The sequence below is a fragment of the Cnephaeus nilssonii genome, assembly GCF_951640355.1.
Source record: "Cnephaeus nilssonii genome assembly, chromosome: 11".
Lineage (NCBI taxonomy): Eukaryota > Metazoa > Chordata > Mammalia > Chiroptera > Vespertilionidae > Cnephaeus > Cnephaeus nilssonii.
Genome location: NC_137082.1, coordinates 71,167,331 through 71,191,893, shown reverse-complemented (window position 1 = coordinate 71,191,893; position 24,563 = coordinate 71,167,331). Strand labels below are relative to the sequence as shown.

The following is a 24,563-nucleotide window of genomic DNA, read 5'->3' as shown; positions in this document are numbered from 1 at the left end:
GCAAGCAAGTCTGGAACATGCTTGAAGTTTTGCATCTTATTGTATGGGAAGTCTGGCCAGTATGCACATGCCAAAAGTCCCCAATCAGTTCCATAAATAGGAAATGAGTACTATTTTTTTTTGTGCGCTTGGATTGAGTAAGGCTTTGGAAAGAGGAGAAACATTTCACATTTTCTGTTCTATCTCCACAGTACAACACAATTTCATTTCCCCATCATTTTTTAAAATTTATTGTTTTAACAATTGAAAAATATTTTTATTGATTTCAGAGAGAAAGGGAGAGGGAGAGAGAGATAGAAACATCAATGATGAAAGAGAATCACTGATTGGCTGCCTCCTGCATGCCCCACACTAGGGATCATGCTCATAACCTGGCCATGGGCCCTGGCTGGGAATTGAACTGTAACCTCCTGGTTCATAGGTCAACGCTCAATCACTAAGCCAGGACAGCCAAGCTTCCCCATAATTTTAACCTCATTCATACCCACATCCTATGCCAGACTTGCAAATCTGCACACAGGTATATATCACCTTGGGGTAAAATATAATGACCTCACTATTGTGCTTCTGTTCAGACCTGCTTCTACTCAAGGCCCTGCTAGTGCTGGGCAATATTAAGCAAGTCACTGCCCCTCTCTGTGCTCACTTTCCCCATCAATCAAATGGCAGAGAAAGGAATGGAGAAGGCCGTTTTGGCCGAGTAGGCATGATATTGTAAGGTTGCTTCAAGTTCTCAAATGTTGAGTCTGGTTTCAACTACTGGCAGTACTCCTGCTCTTTCAGTACACTGTCCTCATGAACATGCAAACACTATTTTTATTGACTTCAGAGAGAAATGGAGATGGAGAGAGAGAGAGAAACATCAATGATGAGAGATAATCACTGATGGGCTGCCTCCTGCATGCCCCCTACTGGGGATCAAGCCTGTAACCTGGGCATGTGCCCTTGACCAGAATCAAACCTGGGACCCTTCACTCCACAGGCCAACGCTCTATCCATGGAGCCAAACCAGCTAGAGCTGCAAACACTATTTTCTAATACTGGTGACAGCATTAGATAACTATTCTCACTCCATATCACTTTACTCCACAAAAGTAGCTTTTTTTCTTCTTTTAGTAAGCTATTACTTACCTTATTTTTTCATAATGTGTCACACCTATACTCCCTTATTTACTCATAACCTCCATTTTGAGACTAGGCCAAGTTCTATCCATCCATCCATCCATCCATCCATCCATCCATCCATCCATCCATCCATCCATCTATCCATCCACATATCTATCTTTTGACTACTTTCTGAAATTTGAGGATGTCTCTAATTAAGGGTCTTACAATAGCTGTTGTTTATTATCCAGAGGACTTAGGTTAAGTATTATTGCCAACCTGGTAAGAATCACTAGTTACCTGTATAATACACACAATTCTTACTCTACTCTCCTACTTAATAGGAGTTAGCCCTGATCTCATAGTTTCCAGTTACTCTAACTCATGCCTTTGTCTTCCTTAAGACTGAGCTGCCCCAGTTAATATGGGATTTAGCCCTGTTCCCACAGTCATTCTATAGTTTTCCAAATTACTTAAATGTCTATAATTTTTATTTGTTAATTATACCTCCACTAGAGTCCTGATGCACAAAATTCGTGCAAGGGACTTGGCCCTTGCAGCTGCTGTGGCTGCCTCGGCCCTTGCAGCCCCGGCTTTGTCCGGAAGGTCATTTGGCTATCCGGTCTAATTAGCATATTATGCTTTTATTATTGTATTTAATGCTGGAAAAAATGCTGACAAACTAGATAGGATAAAATTAAATAAGGAAAGAGCATATTAAAAGAATTGAAAAGTTTAAGCACAAAGATAACTACTAGAACAAAAATGCTACTAGTAAATATAAAAATAAATTTTAAAATAAAAGAGTAAGATACCCTAGCATGTATTATGAAATTATAATAGTAAATTATGATATACACAACATATAACAGAGTTAGACTAACTATATCAATCATATCAACAAAAGTGAATAGGTTTAACTCATATAATTAAATGAAAAAGATTTCAAATTGTCTCATAAAGCAAGACCTAACTTTCTGCTCTCTATAAAAGTCACACCTAAAATAAAGTAATTCGAAAAGGAGGCAACAATAAAGAAATGAGAGAAACTATAAATGGCAAATAAAATAAAAAAAGAAGCAGCCGTAGTGATCTTGGTATCAAACAGAGTAAAATGCCATTTAAAACACATTAAACATAACAAAGGACACTTTTTCATGCTGGAACCCACAATTAACAAGAAATATAACATCCATGAATATCTATGAACCAAAACCCACAAAAGTCACCTTTAGGAAGTAGAAACTACAGGAGATGCAAGAGAATAAGAAAACTACTGTCAGTATAATTAACATCAAGTGGCAAACAAATAGCCAAAGATATAGAAGAGCTATAATAATTAAGCAGATCTGTGGATATGTATCAAATCCTACAGCCTGATAATAGAGGAAAAACTTCTTGTGAGCTTCTGAAACAGTCACAAAAATTGACCATAGATGAGATAATTAAGAAAGCATTGTAATGTCCCATAAAGCAGAAATATTATAAGTGACATTCTACGATTATAATATGAGAAATTATTAAGAATATTAGAGCCCAGCTGGTGTGGGTCAGTGGCTGAGTGTTAACCTATGAACCAGGAGGTCACCGTTTGATTCCCGGTTAGGGTATATGCCCGGGTTGTGGGCTGGATCCCCAGTTGCGGGCTTGCAGAGAATCTGATTAATGATTGTCTCTCATTATTGATGTTTCTATCTTTCTCTCTTCCTCTCAGAAATCAATAAAAATAAAAAAAGAAATCCATTCTTATAATATAGCATATTAATAGATCAAAGGAGAAAATTACACTTCCTCTACTCATGCAAAACAGCATTGGGCACAATTTTAACACCCATTCCTGATTTTAAACAAAACTCAAGAAAATAGGAATTGATGGATACTCTCATAACATGATAAGAATATATCTTAGTCCTAAAACCAGCATCTTATTTAGTGGGGATCTAGTCAAGGCATAACCACTAAGATTAAGAACAAGAGTAGGGTGTCCTTTATGTCCACTCCCCCTTTATATTGTACTGGAAGGATTAATCAGTGCAAGTGGATAAGAGAAATCAATTAGAAGCATACACTATGGAAAATGAACTATCTCTGTTTGCAACTGATTTAACAGTATATCTGAAAACCCATAGGGAATCAATAATACAAGGTAACAGGATATAAAATTAACATACAAAGTGAACAGTATTCATATAATCAGTCTAAGGACATCATGGAAGCAAATCTCAATTTCAATGGCAACAAAGATTAAATACTTGGTAACAAACTTGAAACTTATAGAAGAGAACTTTACAACACCCCTGAAAAACACAGATGTAGACTTGAACAAATAGTACAAAAATATCCTCTGTTCTCAACTAGGATAATTCAACATCTTAAAGATGTCAGTTCACCCTAATTAATGCATAAATTTAATGCAATCCTAGTAAAATTAGTAATAGGCTTTTTATGGAGATGGATAGGTTGACACTAAAGCTTATATGAAAGGTGAACATGCAAGAACTATGAAATCATGAAAGGCAAAATTGAGTTGGGGGGGGGGGGGAGGACCCACCCTATCAGATATTAAAGCACGGAGCCTCTATAATTTCAACAGTATGGGACTAGTGAGGAAATAGGCAACAGGCTGGTGGAATAGAATGCAAAATCCATAGGAAGACCCAAGAACACACAAAAACTTAAAATAGAAAAGTGGCATCTCAGATATCAGGGGTAAAGATGAACTTTTTAATAAATGTTGCTAGGACAACTAAATAGACATTTGAGAAAAAATATATTATTAGATACACACTTTACATCATATACAAAATAAATACCAAACATCAGAAAATTAATGTAAAAAAATTTAAACTTTTCAAGGTCTAGAAGCAAATATGAGTGAATTCCTTTATAACCTTGGTGTAAGAAAAGGCTTTTTCACTGTGACTCAAAATCTGTATCCAATAAGGGGGGGTGGGGGAGGGAATAAAAGCACTTGGCTCCATATATTTCTTTCTCTCACTTTTTTTTTGGCATGTCAAAAACACTATAAGCAAAGTCTATAAAATTGCAACATATATCACAAAGAATTAATATCCCTGATATAATAATAGCTTTTAAAAATTAAGGATAAGGAGGTAAAAATCATGATAGAAAATTGGGCAAAAGACATACACAAGTAATTAAAGTTATATAAAAGGTCTCCTAAATACATGAGAAGATGTTGACTTCACTTTCAATAACAGAAGGGGGATTATTACTATATTGAGATAAAATGTCTAGCCCAGCAGGCATGGCTCAGTGGTTGAGCATCAACCTATGAACCAGGAGGTCATGGTTCGATTCCTGGTGAGGTACATGTCTGGGTTGCAGGCTAGGTCCCCAGTGTGGGGCTTGCAGGAGGCAGCTGATCAATGATTCTCTCATTGATGTTTCTATCTCTCTCTACCTCTCCCTTCCTCTCTGAAATCAATTTAAAAAATTGTCTTATGTGTAACTTTGTCAAAAATTAAAGTTCGACCACAAACTGCTGGCGAGGTTGTGGAGAAACAGTTAGTCTGAAACACTGCTAGAGGAAATGAAAATTGAGTCAACCCTTATGACAGGGATTTAGAAATATCTATGAAGATTACCTATTTGTCCACCTTTTGATCCAACCATCCCTATTCTGGGAATGTTATCTGACACGCTTCCAACAATACGAAATACATATGTACACATTCCTTTATTGCAGAAATGTTTGTGATTGAGAAATATTTTAAACAACCTATATGTCCACCTGTGAGAGTGACTGAATAAATTAAGGTATCTATACTAATAAAAGGGTAATATGCAAATTGGTCAGGATGCCCTCACAGTAACGACCGAACAGCAGGCTGCATGGGGCAACCAGGCCAGAATGGGGGTTAGTGAGGGATGAACAAACAACTGAACAGCAGGCTGCGTGGGGCGACCAGGCCGGCAGGGGGGGCAGTGAGGGATGACCAAACGACTGAACAGCAGGCTGTGTGGGGCGACCAGGCTGGCAGGGGGTTTAGTAAGGGGCAACCAAACGACCAAACAGCAGGCTGCATGGGGTGACCAGGCCAGCAGGGGGGTTAGTGAGAGGCGACCAAATGACTGAACAGCAGGCTATGTGGGGCAACCAGGCTGGCGGGGGGGGGGGGGGGGGGGACAGTGAGGGGTGACCAGGCCGGCAGGGGTGGCAGTTGGTGGCAACCAGGCCAGCAGGGGGGCAGTGAGAGATGACCAGGCCGGCAGAGGGGGGCAGGGAGGGGTGACCAGGCCAGCAGGGGGGGCAGTTGGGGGCAACCAGGCTGGCAGGGGAGCACTTGAGGGGGCCAGGCTGGCAGGGGGGAGCAGTTGGGGGTGACCAGGCTGGCAGGCAGAGGTGGTTAGGGGTGATCAGGCAGGCAGGCAGGTGAGCAGTTAGGAGCCAGCGGTCCCGGATTGTAAGAGGGATGTCCCGGATTGGAGAGGGTGTAGGCTGGGCTGAGGGACCGCCCCCCCCCCGCCGCCCCCCGCCCCATGCACAAAATTTGTGCACCGGGCCTCTAGTATCTACATAATAGAATACTATGTAAGCTATAAAAAAATGAGGGAGTCCTCTATGAACAAATAAAAGAGTGATTTCCAGGTATCTACAGTATTTTATCTTTTCTATAAGAAGGGGAAATAAAACACATATGAATCTCTCAATTTTGTAAAATAAAAAAAATTTAAAAATTAGAGTGTCCTCATCTACAGAATAGTAGCAACACCTTCGGCACATCTCTCTGGGTTGAACAAAATTTTGAACAAGTGTCTGAAAGTTGCAAAGACTACACACGAATAGTTTTATTATTGTAATAAATATATATTAGGATCATTGACAAGATGATTTTTTCTGTATTCAACAAAATAAATTCCAAGCTTTTTGCATGGCATGCAAGGCCTACCCCCCTTTATCTGGTCTCTGTCTCTGTCTGGCCTTCTCTCTAGATCCTGGAACCAACCCCAACCCTTCTTCCCAACCTTTGGGCCTCTGCCCAGGATCTCCCTATGCAGCACACGCCATGTCCTCTGCCCTGTTGTCTGCCTGGGAAATACCCACTTATCTTTCAATATGCAGCTCAAATGTTACTGTTTCTATGAGACTTTTGCTAAGCACTCCCTCATCCCCTTCACCCTAAGCTTCCAGCTGCACACTGAGTATTCCACCAATGGGATTTATGGTACAGTTTTTTGTGCATATTTGCTTTCATAACTGTCTTTCCCACTGGACTTTGGGTTCCCTGAGAGCAGGAACTGTATCTTAGTTATCCGTGTATCCCCCCACAGACTCAGAGCAAGCGCTTAATAAATGATTATTGGACTTTCGTCATCATTGTCATCATCATCGTTGTGCTCACTTCCCCACTCTGGACTTCAGTTTCTTTTTCTCCAACAGAAGAAAACTGCACAATCTGTAAGCTCCCTTTCCAAACTACTTTTTATGCTTGCCATCCACAGCACCAGGACTGAGCAGGAGAACAGCTGAACAAATTATCCCCTAATTGGGATGTCAGACGTGCGGTTCTTCTGAACCTTGTGGAGAGAGGTTTAGACCTTGCACCAGGGACTGGTGACTCCCAGGTCTAAGCCAGCCTCAGTGAGAGCTGCCCTGCATGCCTCCCTGCACAGCTCCTCTCTGACCTCAATGATCCCTGCTCTCTGTGAGCATCCTTTGAGCTGTAATTACTAATTGATGTTTGTAAAGTCTTTGGAATTCTCAGGTGACAGATGTAATCAGAGGCCAATTTATTATGATAATTGTTATTAGTACAGCTCTTCATTATTTGTTGATGCTAATGGCAGGGCCAGCAGGTGTTTCAAGATTGAGAGGGGGATGGAGGCTGGCCACGTGTGGTGGGAAAGAGAAAAAAATATGGATGTGTCGGGGATTTGAAGTCTGTTAGGGATGCCTGCTGGTTTCAGTCAAGTCAGATTCCACTTTGTGGGGTTATGACTCAGCAGGAAGCATGGCACTGAATGCACAGGACTGCCTGGCAGCATTTTTATTTATTTTATTTTAAAAAATCTATTTGTACTGATTTCAGAGTGGAAGGGAGAAGGAGAGAGAGACAGAAACATCAGTGATGAGAATCATTGAATAGTTGCCTCTTGTGCACCCCACACTGGGGATTGAGCCTGCAATCAGGGTATGTGCTCTGGCCGGGAATAGAACCATGAGAGCATTTTTACATGCACAGACTCAAATCCAGCTTGGTTTCTTGGTTCTTGAAATGAAGATACATATAACACCGATTTACACTTCTTGTTGGAGAATGGGTTTGAGACAAGGAAGGATGGATTTGGTAAGACAAATTAAGAGGCTGTTGGGGTTTCCCAGGCAAGAGATAATGGTACACTGAAGATGAGAAAAATATATGAATTAGAGAGAAATTTAGAGTGCAGAACCAGAAAAACTTGGTGACAACTGGATGGATATAGAAGTTGAAGTGTTTTGGCCAACCCACCCTTCTGAGATAGTAAAGACTTAGGAATGTTTTTGGAGGGAAGAACAATGTAAAGATGGAACTTGACCAAAATTCAACCTCTGGGAAGAGCCCACAGAAGAACTGTCTCACTTCTCCACCTGTCTTTCTACAAGTACAACATTCCCAACATTCCTTTAAAATTTTTCTCTCCTCAATGGGTCCAGGGTGTCACTTGGTATCTCTGCACATCTGGACTTCACTGATTTTATTTCTCCTCCCTGAATTCCCTCCTCCTGCATCCTGCCCACAGTCTATTCAAATTTGATTGATAGGTTAAAAATCTCTGTGCACCATAGATTTTGCTTGTTTTTTCCTTCATGCACCTCCACACTCTGCCTCATATAAACCATTTATGATATTCTAGTAATAATAGCTGGCAATGTTTATTGCCCACCAATCACCATAATAGGAATTTTTTATACATCGTCTCATTTAATATTTACAAACATTTTATAAAGTTGATACTAAGGACATTAAAATTGTCCAAATGAGAATGAGACTCAAGAGAGTCAAATTCACTTGTGTAAGTTCATATAGATGGTCAGCACCAATCTATGCAATAGGAAAATAGGAAAGACTCCATACTAAGCATATTCATTAAAAATTCTGAGGGGAAAGAAACTTGAGATTCATTAATCTTATGTAATGGCATTAATTAATAGCATCAAGGCCATTATATAGCACAAGAAACAGAGTCCTTGAGTATAAATGGCTCCATTAAATTCTAGTTTAATATTGTATTATAACATTGATGGGGTGTTTGATAAAACTTGGTATTATGATACTACCTGGTTTCTCTTCAGGGCCCCCTATATATGTTCACACACACACACATGCATACATATACACATACATATGTATACATTATATATATGTATATGATGTCATATATATGTTTGGATGGGGCCATCAATCTCTCTATATATATATTTCTATGATGTCATATATATGATAAATCCCCCTTCTGGGATCTCTCATGAAAAATACGTAACCTTCTTTCTATCTGGTAAGCGAAGCTATGCTAACCTGCCATATGCCCCTTCCTTTTTGCCTTGGCTTCCAGGAAAATCAAGAGTAAGAGAGAGTTTTCTATTTCATTAACTACCTATACTAGGCCTCTGGTGCAATGATAACTTTTCTTCCATTTAGATTCTAAAGCTACTTTAAAACTTTGCTTTAACTGAATATGAATAGGTACACATTCATATATACAGGTGCAAATATATACATGCATATATGCACATGCTAAAATATTTATGTGTATGTATGTATATAGACACATTTGATGAATGCTGAATTTGCACACACGTTTATGTTTGGAACACCTTCATTTGAAAGGTGCTGAGGAATATGCAGAGTAATCACACCTACTGTTCCTCCTCGCAAGGACCACAGTGAGCTTGGGAGGGCACATCTCATCCCCATGTGACAGATGGGAAAACTGGAGTCTAGTATTCAGTTCATGTAGCGGAAACATGGCAGAGCCAGTACTTAAACGCATGCATCCACTTTCCAAATTCAGAGATTTCCCCACTTTTTCATCATTTGGGGACCAATTGGGCTGAACTTCATGGAGACTCTCAGTTTGGATGGGGCCTGATGGAGGCAGAAAGCTGCATAAGGAAACTTAGGTTGCTATTTCCATGAGCCTTTTGGGGACAGAGTCTGAAGCACTGATGCCTCAAGACTCAGGCTGACAAGATTATCAGCTGTCAACATTTGTGTAACCTTCATTTCCTTCTCCAAATGAGTTTAAAGTATATTTGCATTGAAAGGAAAATGTTCTTGGTCCCTCAGGTCTCATACCATGATAATAAAATCCGTAGGAACTGTGTGTGAGTGAAAAAATAAATTAGCAACCTGGGAGAGCTCATCTTGGTATTTGTAGAAGATGACACTCAGGGAATTTCTCTCTCACCTGGAAGGAGGAGTTTGAGACCCAACAAGGCGTCAACAGAAGTTCAGAGCTTTCATGAGCAGGTGATGTCTCAAATGGTAGAACAGAGGCCTGGAGGGCTGGTGGTTCCCAGGAGACAGGCTCCACTGAGGACTAGAAAGGAGTCCTAGGCATGAAATGTAGGATCTGCTGACAAAAGCTTGGAGGGGGCATTTCATACCACACCAAGGCTTTCAGAATTTGTTATAAAAAGCTTGTGATGATAACCTTGGATTCCAAATATCTATTTCAGTCCTCTTCTCCACTTCTATAGGGCTGCTACAGAGCTAATAAAACCCAGAAATATGCTCCTAACAGGATTATGGCAACAAGTCAGAAAAAGGATACGTGCAGGCATTTGGTTCACAGTTTTCTGTGACCTTGGCTCAGCCACTGATGGGTGGGAGAGATCTGAGGTTTTCTAAAGCCTCTCAACCGTACTGTATGGGAGACTTGGAAGAACCACTGTCTTTCAAGGTGGGACAGTATCCCAGGGGGCACTAGATGTTTCTTTATCCATGGAGGCAAAGAGAGAACGCTGTTTAAAAGTCCCCTTTCATGTCCATCTCAGATCCTGCCTCAGGAAGGCAGGATTGGGTGGCTAGGTGGGAAGAGATCAACCAAAGAACTTGTTTGCATATATACATAACCCCTGGATACAGACAATAGCGTGGGGAAGGTCTGGGGTGGGGGCGGGCTAGAAGGGGTCAACGGGGAAAAAAGGGGAAAATATGTAATACTTTCAACAATAAAGAAGAAAAAAAAAGTCCTCCTTCAGCATGGAGTAACTGAGGCTCTGTGAGATCCTAGGGTGCTTCTGGCAGTCCATACAGCCACTGATTTAAATGGAGTCACTTTGTCTGTGAGACCAGTCAGGAGAAGTATAGGTGAAAGCACCTTGCTAACTGTCTGGAGTACAGCAGGTGCTCAATAATAGAAAGTCCTCAGGACTTGTGGTAGGAGCTACATAGATGCTTCGAGATGGATTCTGGGTGTTATGGGAACTTGAAGGGAACGCTTAGGTGTGATGAGGGAGTGTGGTGGTCATTAGGATGTTCTCACATATCCCCCTTCTCCCTGTAGGTACATAGCTGGAATGTACTGCCTCAGCTTTGGAAGTTAAGCATGGCCACATGACTCGCCTTGGCCAATAGAATGCCAAAGTGTTGCATATCATTTTTATGTGGAAGTATTTTTAGAATCAGTTACCCTACTTGCCACATTTCTCTTTCTCTGCCCTGGCGATTGTGAAAGCACGTGTCAAATGGACTTTCCATTAGCCCGAGTTCCAGTGTGACTATGGTAAGCAGAGACTCTGAGTCTCTGCTGACTCATTGTGGACACGTAGGAGGAATGACAAATATTTTTCTGGTAATACACTGAGAGTTCATGGTTGTTTGTTACTACAGCATCATTGGTTAGAACTTTACCCTAAGCCATGAGATATCGTGTGTGGTCTTAGCTCTAGCCCATTTGAGTGTGGGTCCCTCACACCTCCTTATTCCATGGCCCACCTGAGTTTTTCTCACGTGACATGTGAACTGTCAATAAACTAAAAAGAGAATGAGGACATGGGGTTGGGAGGGGCAAGATCATACCCAAAAGACAAGATCAATTGTGTTAAAAGATTCAATAGGAACGGCTATCAGGCTTTATACCATGTATGAAAAGTTAAACAGAATAAAGCCTGTGGTGGGGTTATAAAGCATGGGTTAGTCAGGACAGTCAACAGCTGTTGACATGGTTCAGGAAGTCTTCCAGAGTTAGGAAGGTATGTGCTTCCATGTGGAGCCCACTGGAAGAATCGGGATATGCCAGGTAAGGATGCTCCAACTCCACCCCCTTCCCAGAGCAAGGGAAAAAAGAACAAATATTACAATAAACTGCAACAGACGCCTTATATGCATTGTGTCATTTACTCTCCCCCAAATTTGGGGAGGTAGGTCATGAATCACATAATATATCATGAGATGCTAAGTCACAGCCATAATTCAAAGCCCAGTCTGTTTGGTGTCCAAGTCTCAGCTCCTTCCATCTCCCCATGCCATAGAAAACCCATCCATGTGCAAACATTTTTAAATAGTCCTTGGGCACAAATAAATAGTTTCTTTCACTTCATTCACAGGCACAGATTTTCCCCCCTAAGCCAGCTCTACCTAGATTATCCCAACTATTGTAATATGATTACACTACAAACATGATGACCCATTCAAAACAACATCTGGCTTCCAACTGCTCTCAAGAGGCAACTGAGTCCAGGAGCTAGAAGAGGCAGTGAGAGAAAAAGAATAGTCACCCTTCCTTCTCACTTCACTTATTTAGCTCACCATTTGGCAGAGGCATCACCCAGATGCAATGTGTCTCCATATGATAGCATGGATATGGCCAGGAAAGAGTTTTCTCTCTGCATAGAAAGAACACACACAACTGCATTGCTCCACACGAGATGGCTTCTGATAGATATATGCATGGATTTGCCACAGTTGTTTTGCATTCAACCGTTAATTACGGTCTTTTCAACTTCACAATCATGGCTAATGATGGTGGGGAAACAGAGAACAGTAGAGTCAGCAGACCTCATTCTGGGAAGAGTGGGAAAGGAACAATACAAAACTACACCCACCCACTATTTACAACTGAGACTGCTACTCTGGGTACCATTTGGAGGATTTGGAGGAAATCAAGGCTGCCCAGAAGCCTGGAGGTTTGGAACTGAGACAGCTGGGGAAAAGTTTTACTACTCTAACGGAAGAAAAGTCCTTGAGGGCTCATCTATCTATGGTGGAAATAGCTCAGAACCACATCTCTCATGCTACAGTGAAATTCAGATTGTACTCACACTTATTTAGTACCTTTCAGTACTCAAGATCTTTTTTTTTTCAATTCACTCTCAAATAAGTATTACTATTTTAATTTTATAAATGAGAACACTGAGACTTAGAAACAACAAGAAACAATTTGTAACCTCATTCATTCATTCATTCATTCATTCATATAATGATGCTGATTATCTACTATGTGTTAAATATTGTATTCAGTATGTAAGATACAGCAGCAAACAAAAGAGAGTTCCTACCTCCTGGAACTCAGTCTAACAAAGGAGGCACACACTATACAAAAACAAGTGCGATTACAAAAACACTGAGCATTTTAAAGACAATGAACAGGTTAGCATGCAAGTGAGTACTGGTATGGATGAATCTTAGATAACATAGGTAGGGAGTTTCCAGAGGATGTGATATTAATGATGAAGTCTGAAAAATGAGAAGGCATTAGTTCTTAAAGGAATAAATAAAAGAGATTCAGGCAAAATAACAGCTTGTGTGAGGGCCCTAAGTGAGAAATATATCTTGGGATGTTTGAGAAATAATGTCTTAGAAAATGATCACGAGAAGATGCGTGGTTCAAATGTAGCAGGCAAACCCATATATGAAGTATAATGTTAAGTCTGTCTATGAGAGAACAGGACACATAGGATGAAAGAGATACAGAAATCATGCCATGTGAGAAACAGAAATAATTACATATTAAATATCAATAAGAAATGGCCTGGGTGGCCAGGGATGGTAGTTGGTGCTGTCATATTTCTCCAAAAGGCTGACATAGGAAAAAATATTTGATTTGTTCAAATCAATACAAGTGCTCAAGTGGAGAGAGTTAAGGAGACAGAATTTGGCTTTACAGAAGGAAGAAAGTGCTGATAATTTTACCAGCTCCCTGAAGAATCAACTCTCTCTCCAGAGAATTGCAGCCGTCAAGCTGAGGCTATATTATGACCTGCCAAGAATGCTTTATTGGAGATATCATGTTGACTTCTAGTCTAGTCTAGATGACACTTCAAAATCATCCAACTCTAGAATGCTACAGTTCTCTAAGATAGTTGTATTCAAAACAAATGGTTACAATAGGCTCCAGCCACAAGGAAGACAGGTACTTAGAATTCAGCACCAAGGACAGTGCCTGGCAGCTGGGACTGACACTGGTAGTCAGATAGAATATTAGTATTATTTCACACATTTATTTATTTTTGGTTTCTCCCCTACTAGAATGTAAATGCTATGAAGACAGGGAGTTCTTTGTCTGTCTGGATTACTACTTTATCCTTAGCACTTAGAAGTATGTATTTTATTTTTACATATAGTATGAGTTTGCTAGATGTTTACTTAATCAATAATATCTCTTTTAAAAAATATGTTTTTATAGATTTTAGAGAGAGAGGACAGGAGATGTATATAGAGAAATATCCCTGAGATAGTAACATCGATCGGCTGCCTCCAGCACGCTCCTTACTGGAGATTGACCCACAACCTGGGCATGTACCCTGACTTGCCCTGACCTCAGAACCGAACTGGTAACTTCTTGATTCATGGGTTGACACTCAAACACTGAGAAACACCACCAGGTTAATATCTAACTCTTAATTGCTTACTTAAAGTCACACAGTTAATATGGTTTTGTGTGTAGGCAGTGATTGTAAAGGCTGAATATTTAGCCTCTCCGCTAAGCTGAAAAATTATCTTTAATATCCATAGAATAAAGATATCTGGACCTTAAAATTCTTACCCTGCTCTGACTGAAACTTGCAGATTAAGTTGGGAGTAATTAACTTGACTGATAGCAAATTATGTAATTGTGACCACAACTACCCTGCAACAAATGTCCTTTATCCTTTCCTGTAAGTTGTTATAGTTTAATATGACTTGGCTTCATCCTTTGTTTTTAATCTTATGGTATCAGGGATTTGCTGAATTCTGGTTTTCACTTGACCCAAGGTATATTTTCCACCTATTTTGAGGGGAGAAAAGCACTATTTAAAAAAAAAATCAAATCTAATGCATTTGTCTTTTGGCTTACTTTATAGTTGCTTATTTTTATGTTTACTTATAGTTTCCTTTGTTTCTCCCCTTTTCTTTGTAGATTGTTGTTTTCTGGCTTTTTAATGATAGTTTGGAAGACTGGCTTTATGTTTAAAAACTATACCTTAAAAATTCTCGGTATCAAAAATAAAATAGCAGTATTTATTTCATCTTGTCTGAAGTGGGAAACCTAGCAGATTTTTATTTAGACTCATAAATCCTCTAACTCTTTCTCAGTTTCTATTGACATAATAGTGAATTGCAGACCCAGATCACAATTGTTATTATTTTACATTACGCATCCTCTCTTGAAGTATTAGTTTTTATATTAACTTTCTCTTTTGTAACACATTTAGAGCAAGTATTTAGCATCAACACTATATACAATTAGTGTCCATGCTCACTGTGGGGTCATTTTATCCCGTATTTCTTTACTCTTGATTTCTTTATTTTGATTCTTTGCTCAGCCAAATGCTCTCTGAATGATTTATTAGAAGCAGGGCCTGTGGGAGCCTGTGGATACTGAAAATGTCTTTCTGATGTATTGGCACAAGAACAACAACTTGGCTGATACGGAATTTGTGGGTTATACCATTTCGACTCAAAAGTCCTCCAGGCTTAGCTGCACTGTGTGCTTGCTTTTTGATGTGAAGAAATCTGAGAGGGGCCATGCAGGGATTTGTCAGACTGAGAATAGCTTTTCTGCTCCTATGACCTTTTCACACAAACCCTGTTCAGTAAAACTTAATACTAAGTACAGTAATTGGAAGCAGTGTGGAATCTCTCTCTTGCCAGAAAAATACAACACTCTGAAAATACAGCAGCTCCTCAGCTTTTCCTCTCTGTTCCTGTGAGGCCAACTGCACCCTCAGGACACCTGGCCCAAGCACCTTTCTGGTTCCATTCCTGCTTGTGTGTCATTACTGCAAATCTTAGATCCAAAAGGGGAGTACACATGCTGTGGGCTTGAAAGCACAAATAATTACTGCTTATTGATGAGCAAGGCCTTGCTTATCTTGGAAGACGTAGTAGAAACTGCTTCCTGGATCAGCTAACTGCAGAGTGGGGGGACTTCCTTTCCATAGGCAAAACCCCATGTCTTGAGAAGGGGACTATGGTGTGGTGTTTGGGGAACAGAACCTCCAGAAGTCCTTCTTCCTCAACTGCTCTTCTGCTCAAGGCCGACAGTGCTCCTCTTAGGGTCCATTTGTCAGTGTTTGAGTTCTGTAGATTGGGTCTCTTGCTGGGTTCTTACGCGCATCGTAGGAGGAATGTAACAGAGTGTGAATTGAGTACAGCTATTACTCCTCTTCACAGCATGCAAACCCAACAGCATCTCCTGACATGTTGCCAAGAGCAGGAGAGCCACGCCTTCCCAGAGCTGTGCTGAACCAATAAACTGGCCAGTATGAGGTGCAGAGAATCAGGAACAAGGTGGGCCCCAAGATGCTTCTGCCCATCTTCATGTCCCCCCCTCAATACATCCATGTTTCATGCAGAGGGAAGACCAGATGGGCAGGTGGAAGGCAGTTTGGCTGCTTCTCTTTGTAGCTTTATACTCTATGTGAGGAGTGTTGCTTGAACCAGTAATAAATGTAGAACTGAAATACCAATGTGGAATTTAAATGGGTCTGTGGACATTTTAAATGTTAATTAGCTCCTCAACCCAGGTTTCTCACAAGATGATGACTGCCACCAGAGCCTGCACAGGCTCTTCACACTTCACCAAATCTGCTTTGTCTCAGCTTCCCCTTCTCCAGCCGCACTGGGGAGCATGGCACCTGCTCCACTCCCTTGCATCTCTATAAGGGCACATCTACATAACCTTAATATGAACTATAGAGGCCTAGCATAGATCAGTTGTTCATTATAATTTGTTGAATGAAATATATTAACCTGGAGTATGTCCACAAGGCATCCTATAGAGAAAAGATACACTTGTGTCATAAGAGGGACTAGCGATATTGAGCTTGCAGAAAATAAGACCAGATGGATGTGTTGTGCAGAGGGGAGGTGGGTAGTCTTTTCTGCAATGGAAAGATTACCACCTGAGAAGGCGATTGCATGGGTTTTATTGGTCCCCAAGAATATGGACCAAGAGCAATGCATAGAAGCTACAATCAAATATATATTTTGTCCAACAAAAATACTTGACACACAAAAAAGATTACCTTGTCTTTGGGAGAAAAATATATTTTTTAATGGGACTAATGCTAATGATAAAGGAGCTAGTATCCACTGATTAACTAAAATATGCTTATACATTCACAGATATCAAATTGATAGGAATTTTTTAGATGAGGAAATTCAGATTCAGGCCATGTGCTTTGCCCAAGTGAAACAGAATTTTTTAAAATAATTTAATACAGAGATCTACATTTTTTTTGTAAAGGGTCATATAGTAAGTATTTTAGGCTTTATGGGGCATAGAGTCTGTGTCAACTACTCAGCTGTATGGTCACAGCATCAAAACAGTCATAGACTATATAAATGAAATGTCAGTGCTGTAATAAAGACAAAATAAAACACTCTATTTGCCAAAAAAAAAGTATGGAGCTGAATTTGATCCATACTCTGAAGATGCACTGCCTTCTCATATGAGAAAGGAAAAATACAAAGAAGATGAGCAATGGCCTCCATGTGGCCATACTTACTCCATTGGCTTTGCTGAGTGCTTGGAAGTAGATACTGTAGCTTTTCAGAGGGGAAAGAGGAGGGTTCCAGTAGCCATTGTATGTCTTGTTGTCACCCACTGTGAAGGGCTGTGTGACAGGCAGGTTGGCAGGCTTCAACTCAGCAGCAAAGTAGTGTAGAGAATCCAGGCTGGAGGCGTTTCTATAGCTCACAGGCACCGAAAAGCACTCAATGATGTCAGCTGCCCGCCGTGACTTCTGAAGTCTTTCCTCCTTGACAACCAGCTGGTAAACACTGGACAGGATAGAGAAGAGGCAAATGAATGCTACCGGGTGGGATGAACTTGCTAGTCATTATCATTACCTCTCTCTACAACTAAACCTCCCTCCTGAGCTCCAGACTTATAAAAAACTGCTTTGTAGAAATCTACCTCCATTTAGATGTCCCAAAGCCAGCTCACGCTGGATATGTCCTTAAACGCAACTCTTCCCTACAAACCTGCCTGCTCCCCGACATTTCTTCCTTAGTGAAGGGTAGTGCTGCCCACCAAGTGGCCAGATCCTGCAGTTGGGGCTCATCCTCAATTCCTACCTCCTTATACTTCACTCCACACCTCAAATCAATGAGCCCTGTTGACTTGACATCTGCAATCTGCACTTGCTCCTCTGCCTTCTCCTCCTCCCACTCATAATGTTGAGGATGGGCACTTACCTACGTCTTACCCAGACTCAACTGGTCTCTTTGTCTCTAATTTATTTGATCAACTAACCAGTCAATCCATTGATCTTCCTAATCATATAGCAGTGTCCCTTTTCAAACACTGTCATAAGCTGTCCATTATTTGAATGACACAATCAAAACTCCCCATTCTGGCATTTGGGACACTTTGTGCCTGGCTTCCAGTCCACCTTTTGGAAGTCTGATCAAGGAAAAGAGAAGAAACAGCACATGCAAGTTGTGCAAGTTTCCTGGCCCTAACCCATCTACTTTAGGAAGCGGTATGGGAAAAAAGAAAAAAGAAGGTGGGTATTGTTTTTGTTGATGGTAGTACCTTCATCCCATTATCAGTGCCTTGAAAATAGATTTATCTAAGCTCTTTTTATCTCACTGGTAATGATAAAATCATATCTAAATGAGAATAACCCCCAAGAGTCATATTCTAGTGCAAAAGAAGTAGTTGCAATAAACTATTTAAGATTATTTGTAAACTAGAGGTCTGGTGCATGGCATTTGTGCACTGGGGAGCTGTGGAGGGTGGGGAGAAGAGATCCCTCAGTCCGGCCTGTACCCTGTCACAGTCCGGGAGCCCTCAGGGGGTGTCCCACTGATGGCTTAGGCCCTCTAAGCTGTCAGTCGGACATCCTTAGTGCTGCCAAGGAGGCAGGCTGCTGTGCTTGTCAGCCCTCAGCCCGGCTTTGTGGCTGAGCTGTGCTCCCACTGTGGGAGCACACAGACCACCAGGGGGCAGCTCCTGCATTGAGCGTCTTCGCCGTGATGGTCAGTGTGCATCATAGCAACCAGTCCTTCCGCTCTTAGGTCAATTTACATATTACCCTTTTATTACATAGGATAACAGGGATTTTTTTCTGTAGTAGAAAAATCCCAATAACATGAGAGAAGAACTTAAAATGCTCACCTCACAACAGAGTATTTGCTCACCTATTTTCCCTCCTGTGACATCTTCTCTATTTCTCCCAATCAGAATACAGAGATTTATGATCATATTTTCTGCATAACTTAACCTAAGATCTCTTCTTTTAGGGCCCTGAAAGCTATGCTGCTGTCCCACCTCAATGTTTGAACCTTCTGTCACCTCCTGGTTCTGGTGTCCTCCCTGCAGCTCACCTTCAACACTATGGTGACTGATACCATCCTCGTCTGCCCAGCTTTTCAGACCAGGCTTGCCAGCAACTTTCATCCTTTAGTTTTAGTGTCTCCTGAAACAAGAACATTCTACTCTGGTCCCAAGTCACAAGACCCCGGATCCAGAGAGGACAGTTGCCTCAGGCACCTTTAAGAGCAAAGCTTGCAGGAATTCCTCTCCAGGCTTTAGAGAGCCCTGCCGCTAGACCGTCATGCTTCCTCCAATTCTTGAACTAATGGTTTAGATCAGTGGCCGGCAAACTCATTAGTCAACAGAGCCAAATATCAACAGTACAACGATTGAAATTTCTTTTGAGAGCCAAATTTTTTAAACTTAAACTTCTTCTAACGCCACTTCTTCAAAATAGACTCGCCCAGACCGTGGAAGAGCCACACTCAAGGTGCCAAAGAGCCGCATGTGGCTCGCGAGCCGCAGTTTGCCGACCACGGGTTTAGATGATCACTCCTGCTTCACTGAGAGAGACCAGGGCCCTATCAGACCCATCCATCCATCACTGACACACCCTGTGGCCCCCTTTCTATATTTAGGGAAGATGTCTCCAGCCAAGGGCTGTATGCGTTTAGAATGCTGACATCAGATGATAGAGAGTATACTGTAGCTCAAAGTGGAAGGCTGCCTGACTTCGGAAGGGAACCTTTGGGCTCACGTTCTCCCAGAAACAAACTTGTTTTAGTTCACGTTCTCCTAAAATCAGGCTCTCAGCCAAGGTTTCAATGAAATGATGTGTTGTGAAGGAAGTGGACCCAGGAGAAACCAGTAAGGGAATAAGGGAGAGAAGAGGGGAGGGAGCCAAGCAAGAACGTGATTTCGGGCAAAGTTCCAGTCTCAGCCTGATCCTATGGGGAGCTCTGGAATACAAACTGTACCCCAGAGTTAACCTCATCTCAACCCAAGGGCATTTGGGCCTCCAATACCAATCGGTTAGTGGTTATGTACTCCACTGCAGAGACAGAAACTCCCAGGCACTCCCAATCCATGTCGGGGGCAGAACAGGTGGCTGTGGTAGTCTAATGGGGAACATTGGAAGAAGGTCACAACTGAGAGCCATTCGCATCAAAGCACATAGGAGCTGGTGATCAGCACCCACATGTCCCCTACAGGGCACATGCGACTTGTATCGGAGCAGAGACCCAGGTGTACAAGGTGGATTTCAACCTTAGTTTCCAGCCCCACTCAGCTAAGGCGCATGGGGATGTCCCATCATTCACAATGACTTTTCCACCACTGATTATTTTCTTGTATGATACCACGTGTTCATTTGTAAACTTGTTTTACTTTTATGCTTGTATAAGAGCCACAGGTACAAGGAGTGGATAAATATGTAAAATATAAAATATCTAAATAATTATAAAATTAAAATAGTTCCAGGCCAGTGAAAGTCCTGCCAGGCAGCTCCCACATCCTTAGGGGCTCCATTGGTCACTGAGCACCAGTCGCTTGCTGGCACCACAAGGTGTCCGAGGCTTACCTGTGCCCTTTTTACTGAGACTGTAACCAGGCATTTCTCCAAAGAAGACATTTAGAAGGAAAGATCTGGGTATCAAGTTAGCTCATGGCTACCATGATTCCACTGTTCCTATGCCCGTATATTGGACAGAAAAAAGAAATAATATTTTTTAAATATCAAAAATGTATACTGATTGTTCAGACTGATATCGCCAATTCAAATCCAAAAACACAAGAGTCTTCCACACCATGCCCATTCCACATTTGTTTTTCCTTTCTTTCTAAAAAATTTGTTTTAATTGATTTTAGAGAAAGCGGAAGGGATAGGGAGAGAGAAACGTCAATGTGAGAGAGAAACACTGATCGGCTGCCTCTTGCAATTCAGGCATGTGCCCTTACCAGGAATGGAACCAGCGGCCTCTCAGTGCATGGGACAATGCTCAACTAACTGATCCACACTGGCCAGGACTGTTTTTCCTCTTTCCTACAGTGACAACCCTCATTTCCAACATCAACATTTTCACTCATAAACTCTCTCACACAATATACACAAAATTATCATAATGAACTCATCAATGCCACAACCAACCTTAGTACTCACAAGTAAAGTTTACATTTTCTGCCCTGTCCTGCTCTAGCTCCTTCCCAAACAACTCAGTCCCAACCCCTTAGGTAGTAGGGAGGAACAAGGCAGGTACCTGTATGTGAAAAGGGAAGCCCTGTGGGAGCCAGTGTCCCTGACACCTGTTCACGTGAGCTGCGAGGTCAAAACTAGTTTTAGAATAACATTAAGACATTCGTTGCCTTTTGCACATTCAGTCTCTCACAAGGGTACTGTGGAGTGCTTGCACAGCCATTGGATTCCATAACCACATGAGGCTGAATTCTCTCCATTTACTTCAATCAAGCAACATAATGCAATAGTCTGAATGCAAAAACAGATATGGAACCTAGCAGCCTTCTAGTCCACTGGACGCTAGAGGTTAGCAAAAATGGAAAACAGTGCTACATTTCTCACTAAATCAAATTAATTGTTTTCATAAAAATATTTTATTGGTGCTAAGATGTAATGGGCTCACTACTATTATTTTCAATAAAATAATTTTTATTTAAAGTTTTGTTAAATGAATGAATATTTTAAAATATTTCCCAGTTGCGTTTTCTAATATGGTAAATTGATATATGAATATTAGGTATAACTCATATAAATTAAACTCAATATTTTTAAAATTTTGTTTGTATCCTTTGACTACCAATCAACACTGGCAACCACCAATTTTCTTTCTGTTTCAATGACTCCATATCCTATGAGTTGGTTTTCCAGTATTATTGAGGTACTAGAGGCCCAGTGCATGAAACTCGTGCACGGGGTGGGGGTGGGGTGGGGGTGGAGGGTGTCCCTCAGCCCAACCTGCACCCTCGCCAATCTGGGACCCCTCGAGGGATGTCCGACTGCCCATTTAGGCCGGATCCAGGAGGAATCGGGCCTAAATGGGTAGTCGGACATCCCTCTCACAATCCAGGACTGCTGGCTCCCAACCACTCGCCTGCCTGCCTTCCTGATTGCCCCTAACCACTTCTGCCTGCCAGCCTGATCAGCCTGATCACCCCCTAACCACTCCCCTGCCAGCCTGATTGATGCCTAACTGCTCCCCTGCCAGCCTGATTGCCCCTAACTGCCCTCCTCTGCAGGCCTGGTCACCCCTAACTGCCCTCCCTTGCTGGCCTGGTCCCTCCCAACTGCTCTCCCTTGCTGGCCTGATTGTCCACAACTGCCCTCCCCTGCTGGCCTGATCCCTCCCAACTGCCCTCCCCTGCTGGCCATCTTGTGGTGGCTATCTTGTGTCCACCTGAGGGCAGCCATCTTTGACCACATAGGGGCAGCCATCATGTGTGTTGGAATGATGGTCAATTTGCATATTACTCTTTTATTAGATAGGATAGAGGCCTGGTGCATGGGTGGGGGCCGGCTGGTTTGCCCTGAAGGGTGTCCCAGATCAGGGTGGGAGTTCCCTTGGGGCACGGGGCGGCCTGGGCAAGGGGCCTGTGTTGGTTTGCAGGCCGGTCATGCCCTCCGGTGACCCAAGCGGAGGCCCTCGTATCTGGGATTCATTTATCTTCTACAATTGAAACTTTGTAGCCTTGAGAGGAGGCCTGGGCTGGCCAGGGTGTGCAGGAAGCTTGGCTTCCTCCATTGCCGGAAAAACTCAAGCCTCCTGCTCGCTCTGTGGCCACAGCCATCTTGGTTGGGTTAATTTGCATACTCGCTCCTGATTGGCTGGTGGGCATGGCTTGTGGGTGTAGCAGAGTGATGGTTAATTTGCCTATAACTCTTTTATTAGATAGGACTAGAGGCCCAGTGCATGATTGAATCATGCACGTGTAGGGTCCCCTACATGCTTTCGCTTTTGATCACGGGGAGCTGGGTGCCTGTCTGCTGGTGCACCAAGCGCCGGAGGCTTCTGAAAGGCCTGGTGCCTGAGTGGACAGGCACGCAGCTCCCACGCTTTCCTTTCGATCGCTGGTGCACCAGGCCTTTCAGAAGCCTCCGGTGTGGCGGAGGCTTCTGAAAGGCCTGCTGCCTGAGTGGACAGGCACTCAGCTCCCCCGCTTTTGATGGTCTGCTCGACGGGATGTCAGCTTGCTGCCCCAGAGGCCCCTTCTGTGCCGCAGCACAGCCATGGCGCAGACGCTGAGCTTGTGCCACTGCTGGCAACGCAGCTCAGCGTCCCGCTGGCCCAATCAGCTACCTTGGCCACCCCGAGTCCCGCCCCCCCGCGCCTCCTGGCCAATCATGGGCATAGCGAAGGTACGGTCAATTTGCATATTTGTCTATTATTAGGTAGGATAATTAAAAAATAAAAATCATACCTATTCAAGGTGTACAATGTGAGGCTTTGATATATGTATACATTGTGAAATTATTACTACAATCAAGCTAATTAATACACCGGTCACCTCACATAATAACCATTGTGCGTGGTAAGAATACTTAAGATTATTCTCTTAGCAATTTTCAAGTATAAAATGCAGTATTTACAGTTCTCCAGAACTTATTCATCCTGTACAAGCCCTGGACCAACACCTCCCCATTTCCTCTACCCTCCAGCCTCTGACAACCACCATGCTTCATTCTGCTTTTATGAATTGGACCATTTTAGATTCCATATATAAGAGAGATCATACAGTATTTGTTCTTCTTTGTCTGACTTATTCCACTTAGTATAATGTCCTTCAGATTCATTCTTGTTGTTACAAATGGCAGGTTTCCTTATTTTTTTAATTCTGAATAATAATACAATGTTTCTCCATACCACACACTTTGAATTTCAACATGGGCACAGGATTCAAGATCAATATACAAAAATCAATTACATTTTTATCATTAGCAAAGAAAAATCTGAAAATGAAATTAAGTAAGCACTTGCATTCACAATAGTATCAAAAAGAATACTTAGAAATACATTTAAATAAAAGAATTGAAATATTTGTACAATGAAAAGTATAAAACATTGCTGAAAAAATTTGAAGATCTAAGTAAATGGAGATATATTCCATGTTTATGGGTTGGAAGAGTCAATTTTGTGAAGATAGAAATTCTCAACAAATTTATGTACAGATTTTTAAAAATTTTTATTTAAATTATTGGGGTGACATTGATTAATAAAATTATATAGGTTTTAGGTGTACTATTTCTATAATATACTGGTATATTGTATTGTGTGTTCACCACTCAAAGCCAAGTTTCCTTCTGTCATATTTATACCCCTCGTTACCCTCTTCAACCTCCCCCAACTCCCCCTTTCTCTCTGGTAATCACCATACTGTTGTCTGTGTCTATGATTTTTTTTTTCTTTTTTGCTTATCCCTTCAACTTTTTCACCCAGTCTCCCAACCCCTCTCTCCTCTCTATCAGAATCTCAGAACACTTTTCTAAAAATGAACAACCTGATACTAAAATGTACATGGAAATGCGAGGGTCCATAATAGAAAAAAACAATTTAAAAATAAGAACAAAGTTGGAGAACTTACAGTTTCTAATTTCATAATGTATGCAAATCTATATAGTAATAGATATAAAATAGACTTATAGATCAATTAAAGAGAATTGAGAGTCTAGATATTGATTCTTGACAAGATGCCAAGACAATTTCATGGTAAAAGAATAATCTTTTAAGCAAATGATGCTGGGTCAATTAAATACTCAT

At 41.6% G+C, this 24,563-nt stretch overlaps 1 protein-coding gene across 6 annotated transcripts in view; it reads right to left on the bottom strand.

Moving 5' to 3' along the window:
- The window catches only part of PTPRT (protein tyrosine phosphatase receptor type T), a 932,116-nt gene that overhangs the window by 178,800 nt on the left and 728,753 nt on the right, over positions 1-24,563 (bottom strand). For all 6 annotated transcript variants that reach the window (XM_079783687.1, XM_079783689.1, XM_079783688.1 and 3 more), the window contains exon 12: positions 17,045-17,318. In XM_079783687.1, coding sequence (XP_079639813.1) covers positions 17,045-17,318 — 274 coding nt within the window. The remainder of the gene's footprint in view (positions 1-17,044; positions 17,319-24,563) is intronic.